Source organism: Caretta caretta, chromosome 16, assembly GCF_965140235.1.
Source record: "Caretta caretta isolate rCarCar2 chromosome 16, rCarCar1.hap1, whole genome shotgun sequence".
Classification (NCBI taxonomy): domain Eukaryota; kingdom Metazoa; phylum Chordata; order Testudines; family Cheloniidae; genus Caretta; species Caretta caretta.
Window position 1 is genome coordinate 22,396,932 of NC_134221.1, and position 19,504 is coordinate 22,416,435.

The window sequence follows — 19,504 nt, forward strand, 5'->3', positions numbered from 1 at the left end:
GAATAGTTAATCTGTTTTAAATATGCACCCTACATTATTCCAGATTAAGTTTCGTGTGTGAACAAACTGTAAGAGTATAGGGGGAGTTCAGTGTTTTCAGACCCTGATCTGCTTTCCATCTGACTTTAATACCAATTGAGTTGTCAGAAGGGCCTTGTACTGGAATCTCTCCAACCAAGTGTTTTGTATCTTTAAACTAAACTGAACTAAGTACACACCAGCATTCAGCTGTAGGGAAGCCTCTTACTTTTCTCATGTCTGTACTGATCGTCTAACCTTTTTGGAAGAGAAGGTTACTGCTTTGAGCAGGTCTGTGTGTGGTAATGTGGCCTCACGATGTTTGTGTTAGAATAGGGCTCCCAAGGGGAGGAAGTGAGAAACCTGGCACAGGCACGGTGAACAGCCATCAACTTCCAGCATCCTCCTCAGAACCTGTTGTCCTGCTGCCCTTTACATTCCTTACCGATTGCTGGGACCTGGCGTGTTGCATTTTGCCCCAGGGGAAGGCGGCTGAGGTGCTGGGGGGAAGCTCGGAGCTGTTCATCGCACAGCCAGATTGCTGGCCACGTGTTTCGCTGCAGCTCGTGCAAGTGTTGTCTGACTCGGGGGCCCCGCCCCCAAATAATGAGCTGCTGCTACCGAACATCTGGAGAGGGCAGGTCCTCCGGGCGGCGGCTGGAGTGGGAGTAGGCCGGCAGGGAGGGGGCGCGCCCCCATTGCAGGCTCCGAGCTGGGTCCACCTCGTCCCCGGAGCCCCGGCCGCGGTGCTGCAGCTGCCCCTGCGCTCTGCCTTGCCTTGCCTTCTCCGCCCCGCTTCCTCCCCTCCCCATCTCCCGCTCCCCTCCTCTCCTTCCTCCCCCTCCGGCTTTCCCCTCCCCCTCGCAGTTCTGCAGCAGTCGGGGCTGAAGCACACGCCGGCTTTGCGGGCTCCCGGGGCTGAGGATGCGCTCGGGCTTTTGTTCCCATTGCGCCAGGCACAGGGGCAGGTGAGTGGCGGGGGGTTAGCCGGGGCTGGGTCAGTCGCTCCGCTGTTGTGTCAGGGGAGCTGGGGGCGAGCCAAGCACCCGGACCGCTGGATCAGTGCAGTTAAAGTGAAATAATGAACAAAGCATCCTGCAAAATGGAGCCAGGAGGAGGGCTGGAAACACCCCCTCTCCCCCCAATATCCCCTGACCCCAGGGACCTGCGGGCGGAATTTCTTGGGAAGCCCATGAAATGCATCTAAACCTCCCCTCCTGCTGCTGAGAGCCCAGCTCTGTGAGAAGGGATGTCCACAGACCACGGGTGGTGGGGTGCGGAAGGGGGAATAAGGCTGGTGTGGAGGAGGGGCTGCACTGTGAGAGAGGCAGGCTGCACTCAGGGGTGGGGAATGAAAGAGTGATGGAGTTGGTGGCATGGGCTGCCTGGCAGGAAGCTCAGTGGCCGGAGAGATGCTGCAAAACACTTTCCCCTTTTCTTCCATCAGCTCGAGTTCTGACTCCTGCCGAAGCTTCTCCCTGTTCCCCCGCGCCGCATCCTCTGCCCAGATGTTTAGCCAGCCAGGGTGTTAGTGTTAACCAGCTCTGGTGCCTGTGTGTGAACTTGCTGGCATGGCTGCTGCTGGGACCCAGGGCAGCAGCAGCAGCAGAAAGGAGGCTGTCGATTGAGCTGGATTTAAAGGGGAATTGTGCTGCAGACAATGCTCAGCAGCAGCATCTGGAGCAGCCCTGGGGACCCAGCTACACATTGCTACACACACAGCCGGGCACAATGACAGCAGCTGCCTGGAGTAGCTGCAGGCAGCAGGCGGGAGCATGAAGTGAAGGGATCACTGCAGTGCTCAAGATGAACTCCACCTTGGTTGGCAACCAGAGCGGGCAGCCATTCTGCCTCCTGGCCATTAGCTACTTGGAGACCGTCAATTTTTGCCTCCTGGAAGTGATTATAATAGTGTTTCTCACCGTGCTGATCATTTCAGGCAATATTATAGTGATATTTGTCTTTCACTGTGCACCTTTACTGAACCATCACACCACCAGCTACTTCATCCAGACGATGGCATATGCTGACCTCCTGGTGGGTGTGAGCTGTCTGGTGCCTTCTTTGTCCTTACTCCACTATCCCATTGTTTTGAGAGAGTCCTTGGTCTGCCAGGTCTTTGGTTATGTGGTATCCGTGCTCAAGAGCGTCTCCATGGCCTCACTGGCTTGCATTAGCATTGATAGATACCTTGCCATCACCAAACCACTGACCTACAATACTCTGGTCACCCCTTGGAGACTCCGCATCTGCATCCTGATTATTTGGTTGTACTCCTGTGTAGTCTTCTTACCTACCTTCTTTCACTGGGGAAAGCCTGGATATCATGGGGATGTGTTTCAGTGGTGCGCCAACTCCTGGTACACTGATCGCTATTTCACTGTCTTCATCGTGATGATGCTCTATGCTCCTGCTGCTTTCATTGTCTGCTTCACATACTTCAATATCTTCCGCATCTGCCAGCAGCACACCAAGGAAATCAATGAAAGGCGAGTGCGCTTCAGCTCCCAGGATGGGGAGGCTGGGGAGGCACAGCACTGCCCTGATAAGCGCTATGCCATGGTTCTCTTCCGCATCACCAGTGTCTTCTACATCCTCTGGTTGCCCTACATCATCTATTTTTTGCTGGAGAGCTCTGCTGTCTATAGAAACCACACTGCATCCTTTTTGACCACTTGGCTTGCCATTAGCAACAGTTTCTGCAACTGTGTCATTTACAGTCTCTCCAACAGTGTTTTTCAGAAGGGGCTCAAACGCCTCTCAGGGGTTGTTTGTACCTCCTGTGCAAGACAGAGGGTAGCTAAGGACTCCTCAACCTCTAGGAGCAAAAGACCTTCCAATGGATTCCATGTCTAAGGAGCAGATCGCTGTGACTGAGAAATGCAGGCAGTTATGTAAATTGCCAAATAAGTTAAATACTGTTTTAAGATGTCCAGGTTAGAAAAAGGGTTTCTGAGAAATGCTGCTGACAAAAAATCAGGAGCATGTATTATTGTTTTCACTTTAAATTTCATCATGGCGTTAGGGTCCGTGACGTGTGACCTCCATGCTCATTTTAAGAATAAAGCTGTATCCTGACACTTTTTCCGGCATGACTGAATGTAGTGCGGGTGTGAGCTTCAGCAAAAATGTTTTTTTGTTTTGTTCTTGCAGCTTTACGAGGCTGTTTCAAGATTTATGCGTCACATGGAAATGATTTCTCTCAAGTGGAAGTGTTATAGTGTAATGGTATATTACAGGGATTTTTTTGTGTATGCCAAAGCATATTAACTCTGTGTGTTCTTACACTGCAATATAAGGGGCCAAATGGTTTGTCTTTCAGCTCTAGTAGACAGAGCTCTAGAATATAGTGAATAATGTGAATACTTTAACATTAACTTAAACTTGTAATGAGGCATGAATTCAGCAATGTGATCAAAACAGTGAGACACTTTTGAAAACTGATCTGGTCTCTGTGCCCCATTTTACTAGTAGAATACTTGTATGTGATTGGAGTACAGTATTGGCATTTTTCTTTTTGTTTGTGTAGTAACCAGAACAACTTGGATCAGACCAAATTTAGTGGTTTAATAAAACATTTTTTATAAGCTCAGAAAAAATAGTTGCTGGTTTATGACCTCCAAATCGTGGCAGTGGTTTGAGGATGATGCCTAATTGTGAAAATTATTCTCAAAACACTAGAGAAAAGCCACTTCTGTTTAGAAATTACTCAAGAACAACTAAAAAAATCTGACCTGTTTTTATCTGAATTGTTCTGATATTTTACATACTGGAATTTAAGGGGGAAAAGAGAGAGAATTTGTTGTCTAACCAGCTAAGGAAACTATGTTATAAATTTAACTACAGCATTTGAGTTATAGATAACTGAACACACAGCTAAATCAGGCATTTCTCTTTAATCCCATGAAGCCTAAAGAAGGTTTGAATATAGCAGGAGCTAATTCCTTTTGGCCAGCATCCGTCCTAAACTGATCAAACAAAGTGCACTATCTGAAAAACAAAGTTTCAGTGACTACAACTTCTTAGGGCTGATTTAGAATGGAGGCTTTTTGTGTGCTGTAATGTCATCAGGAATGCACTGTGGCCCTCAACTTAATTCATTCTCTTTAAAAATGCCATTAACTCTTTATTGATGCATGGTGTGCTATTTTAGTCGCTAAAGTATCTGCAAAGTATAAATTCTTAACAGTAATGGATTATATTTTTCCATCTCAGTGTCCTCAATACAGGGATGTTTTTTCCCCCCTAATATAATACGTACCACAACCTGTCTACAGCTCACTGTTTTGAGCATGCACCCAATCTCTGTGTGCAATAGGAGTGGGTTCTGGGGAATTCTTTGAGCTCTCCACATGTGTAGGAGTTGCAGTCAGGGTGTGCTCTCAGTGCACAGAGGGACTGAAGGAATCCTAAGACCTGGAGAAGTCTCTCCAGCTCAAGGGAGAAATCACAGTTTGTGTTATAAAATATGTTTAAATCAGATCTTGGTTTTCTACCATAGTATGTCATCCATGACGAAAATTTATAAAGATAACTTCCTTCTGTAGATCCTCCAAAATGTAAGAACAAAGGCTGTTGATACCCTGTTGCCTTCGTGGCCACTTTATTAATAATTATTTGCATTGTGGCACACCTAGAGACCCAGGGCCCCTTTTGCTTGGCACTGTGCAAATATAAAACTGAGACAGTCCCTACCTCTAAAGAACATGATATCTAAATTTAAGGCTAAAGACAACAGGTGGATATGACTGACAGCAGTGGGGAGCTGAGGGTAACAGTGAGACAGTTATGAAAGATGTAATAAGCAAGGGTTGCACCAGCTGGCTCATCAGTCTCAAGTGTTTTGTAAGCATTATAGCATAGGTGGTTTTTAAGGAGAGATTTAAAGCTTGAAGTCACTCATATTTAGCATTTATGCTCAGTATTATTGAAATACCGCTTCATGCAAAACACCCCTGTTTTCCTATGGTTCTAAGCTGTAGTTAAAGTTCAAAGTGTTTGAGCAGATATAATCTAAGCATTAAAATAGCATTTAATATCAAGATGATTTATGTCAGGTTTATCCACTGGGTCCTAAAATCCATCACAGTAAGGTTTTAGGCGTAAGTGGAGGTCTGAGGGCAAATATTGCTGCATCTTTCAGTTTGTGCACCAGGAAGAAGCAGTTGAATGTGACTTAGTGTACAATATATTTGGGAATATGTGAATTTAGCAAAAGTGGGGAGCCTAAATGCTGACATTAGTATTTAGCTTATGTTGGAGCAGATGCCAGCTTTACCCAACTGGCCCCAGAGCTGTATTCAAAATAAAACAGTTTACAGCTGCGGATATTTTTAAAACTTGACTTGGGAACAGCTGAACAAGTCAACATTATTCTGATGGCTAGAAGGAAGGTAGCGCAGCTGTGTCTTACAGCTGTGAGATTCACTTACAAAGTGTTTATTAAAAACTAGGCTTTTGCTCCCTCTCAATTGCCATATTCAAATACACCATCAGTTTCATTTTATCTCAAAATCTTCGTCAGTGAAGTTGCTTTTCATGAGACACAGGAAGCAGAACCTGGACTTCTAGGGAATTAAAAATCAGAACAAATTTTAGATACATCTTAGTTTCATATGCAACATTTTTCACAGATGCTTCTGAAAGGTGAAGCAGTCTCCGGCTGCACGGTTAGCATTAGGCTGGTTTTGTCTCAACTGCATCTAAAATTTTTGTTTTTAAATATCTTTCATATACTCCTTTTATTTGACAGAATGGTAGATTTGTATTTAGTTTAAAAGCTGCTGCACCACATTCATATCACACATAACTATTGACTTTAGTGAAGTTACATCAGAGATGAATCGGTCCCTGTGTGCTTGAGACCAAGTGAGGAAGAAATAATTTTACACTCTATTACCTTGTTTTGTCAGGAGTTCACTTAACTTCATTTGGTATGTAGTTGACATGAGGCATAGTGCTTGTTTTCAGGAACTGTCAGCACTATTACACAGCAGACTTCATAGTCAGATCATTTTCATAGCTACATTTGAAAGTTAGTCCTTGTGCTTCGCTGTCCTTGTTTGAGTTTTCATAATACTTTACAGAATAGTAAATACTGACCAGGACAATTGCACAAACAAATGTGACAAAGAGAGCATAGATGTAAACATTATTTGTATTTTCATAAAAATATTAAGTCTGCTATGAAACTTCCATGAATTTAAGTGGTTAAATGAATTCACTTTAATTTCAAATTTGTATCTGGGGCTTTACATTCTATTTTTTATTAGGTTATCTGACTCATTTTCAGATCCAGCTGGGTGAGGGTTTATAACTTGTTTAATTACTGGATGGAATTCACTTGGCATTTTTGAGTCCCACAGGGAAGCATTTTCACATGCATAGCTTTTCAGAAAGTGACATAATTTATGTAGCTCATCCAATATTCTCATACTGAAAAAGAAAAGACTTAAATTATTGGAGGTTAAGGTTGTAGTGTATTGCTATTTTAAAATAGTTTCAAAAGGAGAAAACGTGCAAATTGTTAATCTTCTAATTCAAATCCAGTGACAATTTTGTTAATATGGAGAGTTCCTTTCTAGGGGAGGTAAAAAGAGGATGATAGCTTTGTGCTATCAAATTCTGCATTTACATGTGGGTATTTCTTCACTCCCCATTTTATAGTCTTAATTTACTAGTGCATGTTTTGAACTTTAGGGTCCTGATTGTTCAGTAGAATTTCAGACTTATACCTTCCTTTGGTACTTGGCTTCCATTACTGTAGTATCTGAGCACCTCACAATCTTTAATATCCTTACACCACCTTTGTGAGATAGGGAAATAATCCATTTTACAGATGGAGACTTCAGACCCAGAGAAAATAAATGACCTACCTAATGTCAAGCTGGAGGAGCAAAGAATCGAACCTGGGTCTCCCAACTCCCAGACCCTAACCATGGCATTATCATTTAAAAAAAAAAAATAGCAGGAAGTTTCACAGGTAAGATGCTCATCTACTTGGAAAATGACAAACATAGGGCCCCAATTAACATCCTTCCTGTGAGAACACCACCAACTCAATACCCAACATTGATAAGCAAATATCCCTTTCTGTATGTGCAGACAGTCACACTATCTGATACACTGAACTTCCACAAGTCAAGAAAAGCTGAAGTGCTTCAACCAAGCAGTATGCCACCATCAGAGTTTGCAGGTTAAAGTCAGTGGGACTGGTGCTCCGAAGTGACTGAAGTGCTTTTGAGAATCCAGCCCTCAGGAGACTGTTTGGGTTTATGCGATTAGCTTTAAGCTTTCATTTTTGAACATTTTGGCCCGTGTCTCTAAAAGTTAATAGTTTTGTTTAATGTATTGAAAGTCTGAATTAATTATTGTTAACCCCCATGGCCATTTTGTTTTGGAATTACAAAGACTTTGTCACCAAGAAGTTTAATAAAAACTTTTAGACCTGGATGCTGAAAACACTTTTGCGTGTGCATAGATCCATTGAAATCAGTCGGGCTGTTTATGCAAGTAAAGTTACATACCAGGTGAGGTGTTTGCAGGTTCAGGGCCTTAATTTTCAATATTTTATTTTTCACACTAAACAGTTTTGCAAAATTCAGTAAACTACACTACAGTAGTGGCTTTTTAAATAAAAACAGCACTTATAATTTAGTTAAATATAAATTTTGATCTAAAGAGGCAACAACACATTTTCAAATTAGTTTTACAAAACCTCAACCTGATTTAAATTAAAAAAAAAAAATCAAAAAGGCTTCAAAATCAAAATCAAAACCTGTGCCATATGAAAAATGATGAACCCCACTTCTATTGAAGTACAAGAGATTGTAAAGGCCATCACTGTTTCTAATTTTAGAAACCGGGAGATGAGTAGGAATCTTCCCTTTTTAGGCAACTTTGTGAAACTAAGATCTTCTGCAAACCCTTTCCCCAGTAAACTGCTGTTTAGAGTCAGAGCCATCTGCATGCTAGGAGAAGAACAGAAACTCTGCCTTTGTGTTTTCAGCATAGAATTAGTGCCTGTTCCCACTTGCTTGATATGCCTGTGGCTCCCAAGCTGTACACTGCACTCCTTTTCCATACACATTAATGAACAGTGTGTCTCCAGAAATCCAGCAGGTCTCTAGGGAACAACCATCACATGGCTGGATTTAGGTTCCAGGCGCTAGTATTGCTCATAAATGACCTCAGAGAAGCCAATCATGCTACAGTCTGGTATTCACTTTAGAGATTCTCCAGTTCTTTGTATTAATTGTTAGGTGATTTAAATTAGGTTTGACTGAGCACAGGTTATAGCTCCTCAGCCTTAGTTATAGGTAATCAGATTGCTGTACCATCAAGTTTCATAGGCTGCCTCCAACAAGAACAATACTTTGTCCTTCAGAGGAAAGTGAAAATCCCCCATAGTGCGCCTAACCAGTTGTGCAGTACTGTACATAGAATCATACAACTGGAAGGGATCTTGAGAGGTCATCTAGTCCAGTCCCCTGCACTCATGGCAGGACTAAGTATTATCTAGACCATTCCTGACAGGTGTTTGTCTAACCTGGTCTTAAAAATCTCCATCGATGGAGATTCCACAACCTCTCTGAGCAATTTATTCCAGTGCTGAACCATCCTGACAGGAAGGTTTTCCTAATGTCCAACCTAAACCGCCCTTGCTGCAATTTAAGCCCATTGTTTCTTGTCCTATCCTCAGAGGTTAAGCAGAATAACTTTTCTCCCTCCTTCTTGTAACAACTTTTTATATACTTGAAAACTGTTACCATGTCCCTCGGCCGTTTCTTCTCCAGACTAAACAAACCCAATTTTTTTTTCAATCTTCCCTCATAGGTCATGTTTTTCTAGACCTTTTATCATTTTTGTTGCTCTTCTCTAGACTTTCTCCAAGTTGTCCACATCTTTCCTGAAACGTGGTGCCCAGAACTGGACACACTACTGCTATTGAGGCCTAATCAGTGCGGAGTAGAGTGGAAGAATTACTTCTTGTGTCCTGCTTACAACACTCATAGAATCATAGAATATCAGGGTTGGAAGGGACCCCAGAAGGTCATCTAGTCCAACCCCCTGCTCAAAGCAGGACCAATTCCCAGTTAAATCATCCCAGCCAGGGCTTTGTCAAGCCTGACCTTAAAAACCTCTAAGGAAGGAGATTCTACCACCACTCCTACTAATACATCCCAGAATTATGTTTACTTTTTTGGTAACAGTGTTACGCTGTTGACTCATATTTGGCTTGTTATCCAGTGTGACCCCCAGATCCCTTTCCACAGTACTCCTGCCTAGGCAGTCATTTCCCATTTTGTATGTGTGCAACTGATTGTTCCTTCCTAAGTGGAGTACTTTGCATTTGTCCTTATTAAATTTCATCTTCTTTTCTTCAGACCATTTCTCCAGTTTGTCCAGATCATTTTGGATTTTAATCCTATCCTCCAAAGCACTTGCAATGCCCCCCAGTTTGGTATCAGCCACAAACTTTTAAGTGTAGAGAGGGAGTGTTTCCTGACTCTTATAGACTATCCTTCTATTGCATGAGATCCAGTTTCCCTTAGCTTAGTCTGCGTAGGTACAAATAATAATTCTCACGTAATCCCCTTTTTAAGCATGAGCCTCAGTAACATCACAGATGCATAAATTATGGTGCCTCTGTGTTTGTGCTCTGTGTACCTGGTCTGTGCTAGTACTTCACAGTGACCGTTTTGGAGAGACCTCCATGTCAGCAGATGGGCAAATGCAGGATGGTGGTGAAATTATGTCTGCATAATATTTTTCTGAGATGAAAGCTGTCTAAATTTAAAATCTATTTTTTATACACATGTATGCAGAAAGATTTAACAAAAGAAACTAAAGGACATGACCAGCTAGCAAAATAAAATATGTGTATAATTAAGTAATTACGTGAAAGATATTATGCCAGAAATGATATAAAATGTGCAGTTACATCAGTGCCATGAAATAGTTCATTTGGAGTGGGGCGAATGACAGTAAAGTTCTTTCTGCTGTAGAATTTGTCTTGTATACCATATACTCATTCTTGTAAACTGACATCTACTCTTTTCATTTTGGATTTATGACATTACAAAGATGTCCATCCAGAAGCTCTGGGTGTCCTCCACGCATGTAGTGTGCAGACCCCAGTCAGCTCACTTCTGAACAAAATCCAGGCACAGTCAAATCCTAAATAGCAAGCTAGTTCCCTATTCCACCCCAGAGCCTCCCTATCTGTACTCCATTCCCTAAATGCCATTGCTTCCCATGCAGTTCTGAACATCCTTCTCTGTTAGTTTGCGCTTTGCCTTTGTGTGTTTTAGTGTCTACATGCTTACTCTGCAAATTTTTGAACTGTGAAACCCCTCTGGTGACAACTTTTGTGTGACTTGGAAAGATAGACTTGTAGTTAAGACACTGGAAAGGGGCTCAGGAAATCTACGTTAATTTCCTGGCACCGTGTGACCTTTTTTTGCCCCCAATAAAAGGGGGGTAATTAATTAATGATTGTGAAGTGTTCAGTTACTATGATTATTAGGGTAAAGGGGGGTTTATATAAGACCCTAGATAGACCTAGCACTTCTGTTCTCAGCTAATCTGTTATGTTTCCCTTGATGAGCAAATCTTTGTCAGTTAACCACATGAGAGGTAGCTTATACCAGTACTTGACTCATTGGTGATTTTTTTCCCACCTCTACTCTTATTTCCTCATCTGTATGATTTGAGGCCACCTCTCTTATTGAACGTAGCTTGTTCCTTTTGACTTGACAAATTCCCAGTTCGATTTTGAATTCTTTTGCTATAAGGAAATACTTGCTTCTCCCTCCTTTCTCCCCTTCCCCCCCGCCCCCCCAGGGGACTTAAGAGTCTGTATTTGTTGAGAGTAAAGTATTACTTAAATGTAAATTAAGTTGTGGTCCACATCTGCATTATTACAGGTTTCAGAGTAACAGCCGTGTTAGTCTGTATTCGCAAAAAGAAAAGGATGACTTGTGGCACCTTAATTGGTTAGTCTCTAAGGTGCCACAGGTACTCCTTTTCTATCTGCATTATTGTTTGTTTAATGATAGTGGCAAATAGAAACGTTTCTGTAGATGCGTATTCAAGGTGTCTGTTAGTTTGGCCATAAAATCAGTATTTAATCAAATATTAAACCTCTTGAGTTTTGAAATTGAATTAAAACATTTAAATTATAATCAGTTGTGTGCTTGCAACCAGATTTAACTTGGTGCCTCAGCCTGGGGCACTTTATTAATCTGTTTTGCTAATTTAAGTGACTAAATATTTAGAGAATCAATTTAGACCAGACACTTTGTTAAAGTTTTCATTGTCTTGGTCTGAGAATTTGAAGAGCAATGTCAGGAATACTAAACAGGTGACAAAATCTGAGCAGGTCTAGGAAGCTGCCACAGGGATCTGTGACTTGCAAAGGGACATTGATAAGAAACTGTCTTGCACTGATCTGACCTATTAGCTGTATTCAATCATCAGTTTCTAGTATTCGTGCTGGTCAACACTTTAAAAAAAAAAAGTTTGATAGTTTTTGCTCTTTTAAATAACTTTTTGAAATTCCAAAGAGATGCGTACTGTTGTCATATGAAACTTAAAATCCTAGATTTTGATTCAACAAAATATTTGAATATACTGATCATTAACTGTGTTTACGTACTGTACTGCATCTCAGTCTTTCCTTTTCATTAAGGTGCCTATTTGGTATGATGTGGGAGTGTGGCTCAGTGGTTAAAGTTGGGGAAGGGAATCTGGAGTCCTGGATTCTTTCACTTCTGTTTTTTTTACCCATTTGTGAGATGAGGATGATAATTCCAGTTCAGAGGGAAATGGAGACAATTAAATGAATATTTGATATCCTTAGATGGAATGGGTTAGATAAGTGCATATAATGCAAAGCCCATATAAAGATGAGATGAATATGTACAGATATATCCATACATATACTAGTTCTTAAATATTGCAAGTTTCACATGATACAAAGAGAAAACATATGCTTAATCAAAATAAGTCACTACTTTTACCAAAATGAAAAACAAAAGTTTTCTTTTGGGGTTTCAGCTTTTTAATGGATCCATGAAAATAAATAATTAGATGAATGGAAGACCAAATCTTTAGTTGGCAAGAGTATAAAGAGATTCATCAGGGGAAGTATAAATAAACATTTTGCTAGAGTGGCTTTAGTATATAGTGCTAGTGATTTTCTTTGTGAAATCTTTTGTTTGAATATGATGTAAGGCTTTGATCTTTAGCTGACTTTAAAATTGCTAATTTCATAAGGTTGTGAAGGTACTACAATGTGAAAAATTAATAGATATTTTCATCACATACTATTACAAGTATTTTGTTAAAAGACCTGTTAAAATGTTTTCCGTAGCAATTGTCAAGAAAGAAATTGTCTAGTGCACAGGGAAAGAAAAAATACATAGATTCATGTTCTGAGCAAGCTAGCAGTCTAAGAAACATTTATTTTCCTGATCTTGCCCATTTGGTGGGATATGGTATTTCTTGAAGATAAAATGCTGTATCACTTAAGAATCTTAGTCAGGCTCACTGAAAGAAATGGCACAGTTGGTCCTTTCAGATAACAGAAAGCAATGTTGTCTTCAGCCTCAGTTCTGGTCTATCTGGAAAGATTTGCAAAATATATGTCATTCCAGAATTCCATATTTAAAAAGAATGCTGTACAACACAGCATTCTGCAAGTTGCTGGGCTGATAAGTTGCTCTCCATGTATTACCTTTGAAATTCAGCTTCCATCTTAACTCTGTTGGGTAAAAATTGAGTATTCATCCTCCTTATTCTGACAGTGAATGCAGCAGGATGGAAACTAGTTTGCAGTTTCTAACCTTGGGCTTCCGTCTGGCTCTTAATACCGGTGATGTTTTCTTTCTGCATGGGTTTAGAAATTTTAAAAGTAACTTAAAAATGGATTTTTCACATGCTGTTAAACTACAAGCATGAATGACTTCTCATGTATGCCCATTCAGGTTGCTTTGCTGAGGAAAATACAGTAGATAAAGCATTATTTTAAAGGCCTCTTGGTTTATCTATCTCCTCCCTTCAGGGTAGTAGTGGGCAAGGCAAACTTTAGTATATTCTGTGGAGAATTGCCATCTGGTATCGGCTTAGTGGCTTCATGTGGAATTTCGTTTGGGTCTGAGTCCTGTTCCCAGTGAACAGGTGTTCACCTCACAAAAGCTGTCACAATTGGCACTCTTTTTTAAAGTGTGAAGAGCAAGGCAAAGAATAGATTAAATGTGTTTGTAAAGCATTTTGCATACCTTTTTAGGTGCTGGAAAATAGTTAACGTAAAAAGGAGAAAAAGAGCCTTGATGTGGAAAAAAACCAAAACCAATGCAGTTTAGACATTGAGGTGAAAAACACACAAGTGGATTTTGGGATCAGTCCAATCCCTGCGTTTGAGACTTTTCTAAGGTGCAGTGTTTTGATTGTGAAGCAGTGTAAAGGTTTTAGGTCATGTCAACACTACCACTTAATGTTGGTAAAATTTATTCCACTGAGGAGTGTGGGGAAAAAACCACCATCCTGAGTGACGTAAGTTTCACCAACATAAGTGGTATTGTGCACAGTGCTATGTCCGTGGGAGAGCTACCAATGCTGCTTGTGGAGGTGGTTTTATTATGTCGACGGGAGAGCTCTCTCCCATCGTCACAGAGCGGCTACATGAGTGATCTCACAGTAGCACAGCTGCACCAGTACAGCTGTTCCACTGTAAGCTCATTAGTGTAGATATGGTCTTAGTTTCAGCCCTGGCTCTTTCGTTCTTAATCTGTCCCTGGATTTGTCCCATTTTGTGTGCCGAAACGGGACATTTGGTATCTAAGGAGACAGCTGAAGATTTGTTGTGGCTCTAAATATATATATGTGTATATTTTGTGCCAAGTTGAAACTACTAAGAAAAAAAAAACAACAAAAAGAAAACCAACCTAAGAGTACTTTAACCTATTATTTCAATCGGGATTCCTGTAGCTGACTTTTCAACTAAGGCGAATAATAGGAAACCTTAAATTTTAGGCCAAGCTACAAATATTACTGATTTTAAAATAGTACAAATATTTTCAGATGTTAAATGGGAATAGAATAAATTGAAGCATGTAAAATACTTGATCCTAAGTCCTTATGTATTTCCAAAAGTGAATTATATCTGCTACTGAGAGAACTCAGAAACAAATGTATCTTTCACACTGAGATGCTCTGTGCTGCAGCAGTGTAAAGCATCTCTTAGCCTGTTAACTTTTTTTTATCAGTGCATGTATGCTGGGGGGGTTTTTTTAAAGAAAGAAACAAAACACAAAAGGAAACCAAAGCAACAATATAAAGCGTGGAGCTGCAGTAGGACATGTAATTTTAAGTATGTTGATACGGTTCTTCGAGAATTCTCAGAACACTTGGAGCATCCATTACCAACATTTTCCTTCCTGAGAAAACTGCAGAAATTTCAATCATAGTTCCACTGGGTTACATTTTTTGTTTGCTGTTTACTTTGGATTAATGTAATCTTGATACATATTACAATTTAAAGGGCTATTGAAACATTTCAAACTACTGACATGGCAACCTAGGATTGTCTGTTCTCTTAATATACAGATCATGTATTAATATAAAATAACCATACTGTTTGCCTGAAACCTAACTTGTATAACATTGTTCTTTGAAGGGATGCTAGGTTTGGTGCAAAATATAATCACTTATACAAGGTAGTTTTAAAGGAGATATTGTGACTTGGTATTCCTTCTCTTCCAAAAGGATATTCAGAACTCAATAGCCTGTTTGTCAATCAGAGATGTTTTAGCCAGAAGTTGTATGGATGGTGATACTGGAAGGTTTTTTGCTTCAGAATTTCTTGATCTCTTTAATGTAGTATTCCAACAGAGCCTTGTTAAGAGTGTAGTTTTTATTCTTAAATGCACTTGCACACTTTATTTCAAAGGTCTGAGTAGCTCATAAAATACATTTAAAAAATAAATTACAGTTCATTGTTTCATTTTTGTCTTGGGTGACTTTGTGTGTGACTCTGGGCTGGTAAGTGTGTTTCTCTTCTCTTGCACGGTGGATGTTTTCCCTCCTGTCTTTAATGCCTTACTGGGAGACTAGTTTGTGTGTACTTGACCAAGGCAAGAAAACCTTGACCAAGCAATTTGTGTTTATACTCGTGATGTATGACATTTTTGCCAAACTCATCTTTATAATTTTCCTGTGGGAAACTTGAGCCCTAAAAGGAAATGAACACTGCAAAAGGGCTGGCTACCACAAGGGATTCACTTTTATTTTTAGAATTGTACTACTATATTGCCATATTTGGGTGGAAAATATGCAATATCACTGAATTATTGTATCATATTGCAGCTGTCCACCCATTCTTAATTGGTCTCAATCAACTTACAGTAAGTAGTCAATGAAATGTGTGAAAAAGAATATTTGTTCTGCAGATGTGTTTAGCAAATGCTAGTACCAAATAACCCTTGTATACTGTGTCTGAACGTAATATTTCTCATTAGCAAATATTAGCTGTGAAAGCTGAGATTTATACTGGTCACTGAGATCTTAGCAACAGGTGTAGTTTTTCTTACTAAAAACATAGGTTTGGTCCAAGACAAATCTAGGAAATGTGCTTAACATCAAAGACAATGAAAAGCTAGAACTTAATATATAGAAAAGAAACTTGGGAGTGCCACTGAATTTGGACACTACAGGATAAATCTGGCAGTAGTTTAACAGGGCATCCTGCTAACAATGAAGAATTATTTTATATTAACACAGAAATGTTTACTATGCTGGGGTGTGTCTAAAATGTGTAGGTCTGTCCAAAATAACTTACCTTACCAGTGGCACATAATAGTATTGAAGTCACTAGTCTGCCAGTTTTTCTGCTAGTAACCTTATTTCACTCATTTTAAAAGGCTGAAACTTGGCATGAAAGTGGCTTTTTTCTTACATGTTACATGTGCATTCCAACTACATGCCACATGTTCTGTGCAAAGTCTGAATAGCATATAAAAATCCCATTGATTGCTTTGGATCTTTGCTTTACACTCTCATACTTTCATAGTAATCTTTTTCATGAATTGTGTTACAAAATCTTTGTAAAAGCAGTTGCACCTCTGTGGGAAGTAATATCAGTGTAAGGTATGGATCTGTTATGATGACCGTGAGAACCAAGGGAATTCATGTATATGGTCATATAGAATTATTAAGAAATATAACTTACTGTAATTCGTAGCAACTAGTAAATAGTCAGAAGTTCTTAGCCTGACTTTGGACAGTCACTTCCAGAGGTAAACTCAGGCTCTGATGGACTTAATAGTTTTAACACAGAAATAAAAAAGAATTTCTAATGTAAATGGCAACTAGGCCTTTTTGTATGCAAATATGAATGGAACTTAAGAGAACGAATGAAAAACAAGATAACCGATCACGAACATTAGGTTACCACAAAATTCTGTGATGTTTTTGCACTTGTCCACTGCATTTAAATTATAGCTGAGGCTAATATTGTAGAAAACCTTTTTGTATTAAAGATGTTTTGATAAACATCAAACTGTTTGCACAATATAAAAATGTAATTTTAAAATATTCTCAATATTCTCTCCCTCCTCAACACTTTTCTGGGACAAATCCCATGATATGTGAAATGACGCTATTTCTAACGCTGCATTCTTTTTCACTGAGGGATTGAGTTTAATTAAATGTAAAATACAAACAAGGTGAACAGAAAATGGGATACCCAGAATGTGCAACATGCAAAATATTCAACAATATACTACAATTATCTTTTTAATATTCACCCTAAGTTTAAGTAAATTATTTTGGATATGGTCTACATATTGAATTGTTACACTTACTGCTTTGAAACAAATTTTATTTTACCTTTAGTTTAAATGTTTTTCTTGAGAAAAATAGGCTATGAAAACTTTCCATGAGGTGCGAAGTTGGATATTTTGGAGATCTATATTAGCAGAAAATTCCGGATTTTACAAAACCAGATTGGAAAGTGGTCTGAGTTTTATTGTACTGAAAATCATTTGTCTTCCTTCCCTTTATCACTTTATAAATTAAACCTGAATTATTCCAAGAGATCATGAAATGATGGGACAGCTATTGTTCACAATCTTTCTTAAATTTGTAACGCTTTGGTCCAAAGAACAGATGCTTGTTGATCCTTGAGGAACATAAAGTTCTCACAGAGCTGATGTAGCAGTCTCTTGATAGGAATAAGTGTACTGTTCTGGGCAGGCATATAAGAACTTCATGTTTTGTCTGATTTAAACAAAAACACCTGACCTTTGCAAATGGTTACAATATGATGGGCGCTTCTTCCTGACACTTCCAGTTTATCCTGTGTGTTCTCTTTGCTCTTCATGCCTTTCTGGGGATAGTATTGTAGATCGTGGCAGTATTCAGTATATTTGTTGCCACACTTATTTCAGCAGGGATCTGTGTGCTGTCAAGTTGCTGACTTGCTGACATCTCTGATACTTTTCTGCAAATAAAACAGTTCTCTGTGTTGCTGACACCTCTTGCAACCTTTGTCCTAAGCTCTGACCACCTCTATTGTTTGTGTACTGACTGTTTGTACTACATCCTTGACTATTTCTCTTGCCCAGTCAGAAGTGCTCTCAGGATCAGAAGCGCTCTCAGGATCAGACCTTTTCCAAAAAGCAGTTTCCAGGACAAAAATAATTTAAACAAACATTTTCATCAAGTAGTAGAAAGAGCAGCCAATGATGTGCAAGCAGGCTGCAGACTCCCCTAGGCTTTAATACTAGCCATAGAGACAGCTTTTTATTAAACTCTAAGAAAAATAATCTTAAACATAGTATCTGGAATTACAGATATAAAAAGTACATTTTAAAATGTGCAAAAATTAATGTAGATTACGTCTCATTATTTTAATTACCCTATGCTTACCTTGTTTCATTATTTTAATTACCCTATGCATTTGTGAGCTTGTTGTGCTTTAGCCCTTCAAGTGTTTTGCTTTGGTAAAGCTTTTAGATTATTTTGTAAGTTGAATCCCTGGTGTAATGAGTATGTAAGATAATTTAACAAGTGAATGAGCTTTCAGGATCTGAAATAAAGTCAACAGCCAAAAAAAAGGTTCTGTAGTTTGCATTCTTGTAGTCTGAAAACTTGTGTATAAATGTCTTTACTAGCAACTGAAAAATGTTTGCATTGCTTGGGTCTCACCAGTCTGTTAAAAGGAATGCACTGTCATTTTTAAAGTCCATATACTTCTGGATGCTATTTATTGTTTGTTTTGTATCTTTGTTTCTACTTCAACCTTCCTGTGATATCAAAAGTTTTTGATCTTGGTGTTTTTTTGTTTGTTTGGTTGGTTTTTTTTTTTTGTTTTCCCCCTTTCAAATCTGCATCATAAAGTTATCCAGGGATGGATATTTTTCCAAATGAGTTGGAGGAGCAGGGGGCTACCAGAGGCTGTGTGCACATTCTGATGAAGTTTATTTTTAATGGCTGCCCTGTCTCAAACCTTCCCACCCACCCCCCCCAAAAAAAAAAACCAAAACAAAACATAAAATTTGTCATGTCTTTCAAATGCCTTTGGAGCAGTCCTGAGAGAACCTCAAAATGTTCGGAGTTCAGAGAAGCCTTCAGAATTTTGGTACTGGTCTGGAAATAGAGCTTCCATGAGACCCAAAGATCCACCTTTCCCTTAAAGGGCCTTTCCCAGCTTTCCCTCCCACCTTTGTACCTGTAATTGCCTTCTTGGAGTGGTGCCCAGTGGCTCCCTGGGTTCAGGGCTTGGTGGCAGGCTTCTTTCAAGCCCTACTAGCCACCTTCTCCCTCACTTTCTCTACCCTTGTGAGGGGTGCCCATTTCATCCTTTGGCATCACCTTCCTTCTCCTTGCATTAATTCTCTCTCTCTCTCTCTCTCTCTATGTTCCTTAAGTCCTGTGTCAGGGTTGGCAGGGATAAATTTGGCCTACTGAGCTCTGCAAGAAGATCAACAACATGGGGAGAGAGCCCACTTGTCAGTGTCCTACATTCTCTGCGTGGCAGCCCTAAATCCTGCATTGTAGCAAAAGTGTTTCAGGTTGCACCTGCCTCATTCTCTGGAACACTGGTCAGGACTGTAACTGCACAAAGATGGCCCAATCCGATGAACATTTTTGGCAGATATGCCATATTTGGGGGGGGGGGGGGAAACATGGCACAAGGGTTAAGACAGTATGTACAGTCCAGTTAATGCTGAAGCCTGCGTGTTATATTTATCTGCAATAGATAATTTTGTATTTACTAGCTTGAAAACTGGTTTCCATTGTTTATTATTTTGCTTTTTAAAAAAACTGACCAACCATCCGTACTAGTGGTATTTCGCTATTCTTTCAGTTTTTTAGAAATTTTTCCCCCTGTTTAAAAAAGAGACTGATTTGTTCCAGCTTCCAAACTTTCCTCCTTGTTAGTCAGTGCAATGAGTTGTTATGGGAATTCTTATCTTTACAA

General features: G+C 39.7%; 2 protein-coding genes across 4 annotated transcripts in view; both read left to right on the forward strand.

Annotated features, from left to right (window-relative positions):
* RABGAP1 (RAB GTPase activating protein 1) overlaps nt 1-19,504 on the forward strand; it is a 128,908-nt gene that overhangs the window by 67,989 nt on the left and 41,415 nt on the right. The window lies entirely within an intron of this gene.
* On the forward strand, nt 563-15,025 carry GPR21 (G protein-coupled receptor 21). The gene is made up of 2 exons (XM_048822750.2): nt 563-986; nt 1,466-15,025. The coding sequence occupies exon 2, from the start codon at nt 1,825-1,827 to the stop codon at nt 2,872-2,874; it is 1,050 nt and encodes a 349-aa protein (XP_048678707.1). The 5' UTR covers nt 563-986; nt 1,466-1,824; the 3' UTR covers nt 2,875-15,025.